We start from the raw sequence: 4,046 nt of genomic DNA, 5'->3' as shown, positions 1-4,046 counted from the left end.
GGTCAACTGGAAGGGTCTGCAGAGGCCTTACATTTTCCAGAGGGGAAACTGAGGCCCAGAGAGGGGTCAGGGATTCACTCAAAGCCACTCAACAAGTTGTAGCAAGGCCAGGGCTACAACACACTTCCTGACCTTAGATTGAGCCCTTTCCTCCATAACCTGGGGTCTTGGTTGCCCCTCCCATGGGCAAGGGTCAGGGAGGAAACAGGCCAGCCACTATTAGCTCCGGACCTTTCCCTGGATTCTCAGTTTCACCTTTTCCTAGCTGTGTGGGCCTCTTTCATCTCTTGGAATCAGTTTTCACATCTGTAAAAAGGGGACGATACCTCCTGGGTTGTGGTGGGAGGGTTAGTGTCATGCGACATGCAAGGGCCCAGCATTGACTAGGTGCTCAGGAAAAGAGCTATGTCGCCAAGGAAACTCCTTCTTCCTGGCTGGCTTCGCGCCCAACCCCAGCACCCCACCCTTAAAGCCCAGAGTCCGGGAGAATCGAGAGGGCACCCCGCCGGGGACGTGCTGGGCAGAGCCTGAGAGCCCCAGCGTGTCCCTTTTTTCCAAAAGAGTCCAGCTCCCGGCAAGAGCGCGCAGGCGCAGTGTCTGGGGGCCGCGGGCGGGCCTCGCCGGTGGGCGGGGCCTCCAGTGTCCCCGCCCCTGGCTCGCTGCAACCCCGCCCCGGTGCCCTCACCGCCCGTACCTGGTGCCCCGCCCCCTCCGGGCCCGGCCGCCTGGCGAGCCCAGCGCAGGCATCGCCGCTCAGAGCCCAGAGCTTGGCGCTCGGCGCTGGGGGCCCCGGGCTGGGACGCGCGCGGGCGGGAGCCGGCGGGTCCTCTGAAGCTTCGTCGGGGCGGGGGCCGGGGCCGGGCCGGTTTCGGGATGGCGCAGCCGCGGCCCCCGGCGCCCCCTGGCCGCCCGCGGAGGGGCTCGCTGCCCGCTGGGACTAGCTGGCAGGTGAGGGCCCGGGCGGGGGCGGCCTGACTGAGGGGGTTCTCGGGGGTCCGGGCTGCATGACTTCCTCGGAACCTGGTAGGCTCTGCCCAAGACAGGGCGGTGTGCGAAGCTCCGTCACGGTAGGTGTGTTAGTTTCTGGGTTGACAGTTGGCCACGGCAGACTCAGGGCTCACCTCTCCCTTGGGGTCGCTGGCCTTGGGGTTCTTTTCTCAGCTGCCCGCGGGACAGAATGTGTGACACTGTGGTTGTGGGCTACAGTGGTACACCCTGAATGTGTGTGTGTGTGTGTGTGCACGTACGTACTATCCTGGGAATAACTTACTTTCTCCTTCCCTGCTCTCTTTACCAGGGTTTGAGGATCACTGTGTAACTTTGTAAGAGTACTTGGCACAGTGCGGATGCCCCCATCTGGGCCACCTCACTCACAGCCTTTTCCATGTGTCAGGGCGTCTGCTTCTCCCAGTTAGGCTGTACTGTGGGTGTTACGTGTTGCTGTGTGTACACTCTGGGTGACAGTACCATGTGTCAGTGTTTATGTGACTGTGAATCGCAGTGCAACAAGGTGTGCGTTGTTCCCGGCTGTGTTCAGTCACCCTGAGTGGGGTGCTTGGGAGCCATGAATGCACCCTTCATCACTGTGTCTCACTGGGACTGGGGTTGAGGCTGAGTGGCTGACCTGGCCACAGAGGCCAGTGTTGCTGTTGCACACTGTTGGGCTGACAGGTGTGTTTCCCACCTTGGGCTGTGTGTGTGTGTGTCTGTGGTTTCTGCTGTAATTGCCTGTGGCATTGTTTCTTAGTGGTGTGTGTTTCTTAGGGTTGTGGCTATATGAGACTATATGTCAGCATCTCCTGTGAACTCTGGTGATGGACTGTACAGGGTGGGTTTTGCCTCTGTGGGCAGGCCTCAGAGTGTGCACATGGTGTGTGTGTGATACATAGTGTGTATTCATGTGGGTGTGCAGGGGGTGTGAGGTTTAGGCCTGCACCTCTCATGTTTGATGATTAACCACACTCACAGTTGCTGGATGCTTTTTCCTTTCCTCAAAACTCTCCTTTAATGTTGCCAACTGTGTCTGTTACATGGAAATGTTACTTTGAGGATGATGGGAAGCTTGTATATGTGAGTATATGGAGCTCTGTGTCTAAATTTCAATGTGCATACCTGCTTGTATTTGTGAATGCCTGTTACTGTATCTCTCAGTGTTCCTACGTGTGTATGTGTGTGTGTGTGTGTGTGTGATTTTGTGGTGTTTGTATAGCTTTGTGTATAATTATTGGTGTGAAGACCTGCACAGGTATGGTTTGCGTGTGTGTGTGTGTTTCTCATGGTACTTGGGCCTGTATGTTTTAAGTGTTGGTGTGCACATCTATGTATATGTTTACACACACTTGGGACACAGACATGTGCATTCTTCTGTTAGCATAGCTCTAAAAATTGATATGCACACACCCTGTGCGTTTGTGTGTGTGTGTTGCTTTCTTGGTACACACACTGTATGCATGAGGCAGCGAGAGTTTGTGTTTAAATATTGGTGTGCAGGCTGTGTGTGTGTCTGTGTGTGTGTAAGCAAGAGAAAGAGAATGTACATATGTATGTGCTGGTATACAATCCCATAGCACATGTGTTAGTTTGGGTGGTGTCCCACTGGGCAGCAGGAGCTCTGGAGTTGAGGCCTTGGAGGGGGTGGGGGAAGGGCACCATCTAGAGACTCTGGGGGCTCCCTAGGCCCAGCCCCCAGCCCCGCTAGCCGGCAGGGATGCCATGCCGCCTTCCAGGAAGGCTTGGAGGGAGTTGGCGCTGGGGAGGCTGATGCTGCCAAGTGCAGCTGGCAGACACTTGGATTAACCCTGTGTGTGCCCTGGCTGGCCTCAGGAGAGGCTGGCTCGAGTGTGAGAGGGCACGTGTGGGCTCATGCACAGGTGTTGGGCCAATGGGGCATTTCAGCATCCTCTGCCCCAAGGAGCCCCCTAACCCACATTGCTTGGGGCTGCCCCTGTCTGAGAAGGAGCCTGTGGCCTGGCTTCACTGAGACCTCATCCTCTTCCAGGGTTACTGAGGAATCCTGTGACAGGATGGTGGAACCCGCATATCCTGGGAACCTGGCTTGTTCGTCTCTGGGGGAGGGACCTGGGGCTGGGCTCCCTGCTCTTCTGAGGGGTCCAAGTACTTGTTCTTAGCACTGCCAGCCTTAAGTGGCTTGAGGAATATTTGCCTCTCTGCCCAACCCTGGCTCTTGATCCAAGGGTCCACAACTCTCTGTGTTGGAGGTAGCTGCCTCCTCTCTAGGAAGGGGACAAAGGGGGTTGGGCTGTGTGAGAGGGCCCTGGACATTATGCTAACTTCCCTTGGCAATTGGTCAAACTTTATGGGTCCAGTGCACAGAGCCCCTTCCCATGAGACCCTCCTCCACTTCTTCTTGCTGCCCCAGACAGTGCCATGGTGGTTAGTTGGAGTGAGAAGAACAGGAGGGCTGGGTGGGTGGAGACTCTTGGGGGCTGAGCAGGGTCAGCTGGGGTACCCCCAGGACTGACCTTGCTCCCCTCATCTCTGTTGCAGAACACAGATCTGTTTGAGATGATTGAAAAGATGCAGGTGAGGATGGCTCTGTAACCTGTTCTGGGGAACCACAGAGCCCGCTGGGCTGGTGGGGGGCTGCCCTTATTGCATCGCCAGCCCTTACACCTCTGAGGACCAGCCAGGAGGCCTCGCAGGCCATGCCGGGAGCAGGTGGTGTCAACACGTTATCCAAAGCCCTCTGTTGGGAGGACAGGGTAGAAAATGAGGCTTGTCTGGCCCAGGTCCCTCTCCGTCCCAGGCTGGCAGGTGCCTCCCCAGCTGCCATCCTATGTAGGTCCCAGCAGGGCTGGAGTCTGCTCCTCAGACTCCCTATCCCAACACACACATTATGGCCCAGGAAGGTTGAGAGTGTCAACTCTTGAAATTGTCCAAGTGTCTACCTCTACCCCACTGCAGGCTCTGTAGGACCCCCATTTTGAATGGAGGGAGGAGACAGGTGTAGGGGCTGCTTGTCAGAGGCAGCTGGAGGTGCTAATGAGCCTGGCATCCTGAGCTGCAGCCCCCTCCTGTTGACCCCT

General features: G+C 56.9%; 1 protein-coding gene across 1 annotated transcript in view; it reads left to right on the top strand.

Annotated features, from left to right (window-relative positions):
- The first annotated feature begins 873 nt into the window (after positions 1–873).
- Positions 874–4,046, top strand: part of LOC103192663 (RAP1 GTPase activating protein) — a 26,772-nt gene continuing 23,599 nt past the window's right edge. Inside the window, 2 exon segments of the mRNA XM_042780269.1 lie at positions 874–948; positions 3,508–3,543. Coding sequence (XP_042636203.1) covers positions 874–948; positions 3,508–3,543 — 111 coding nt within the window.

The sequence above is a fragment of the Orycteropus afer genome, unplaced genomic scaffold (assembly GCF_000298275.1).
Source record: "Orycteropus afer afer isolate SDZICR_OR568_19922 unplaced genomic scaffold, OryAfe1.0 scaffold00031, whole genome shotgun sequence".
NCBI lineage: Eukaryota > Metazoa > Chordata > Mammalia > Tubulidentata > Orycteropodidae > Orycteropus > Orycteropus afer.
The sequence above is the reverse complement of the archived record's forward strand: the minus strand, read 5'-3'. Positions and strand labels throughout refer to the sequence as shown.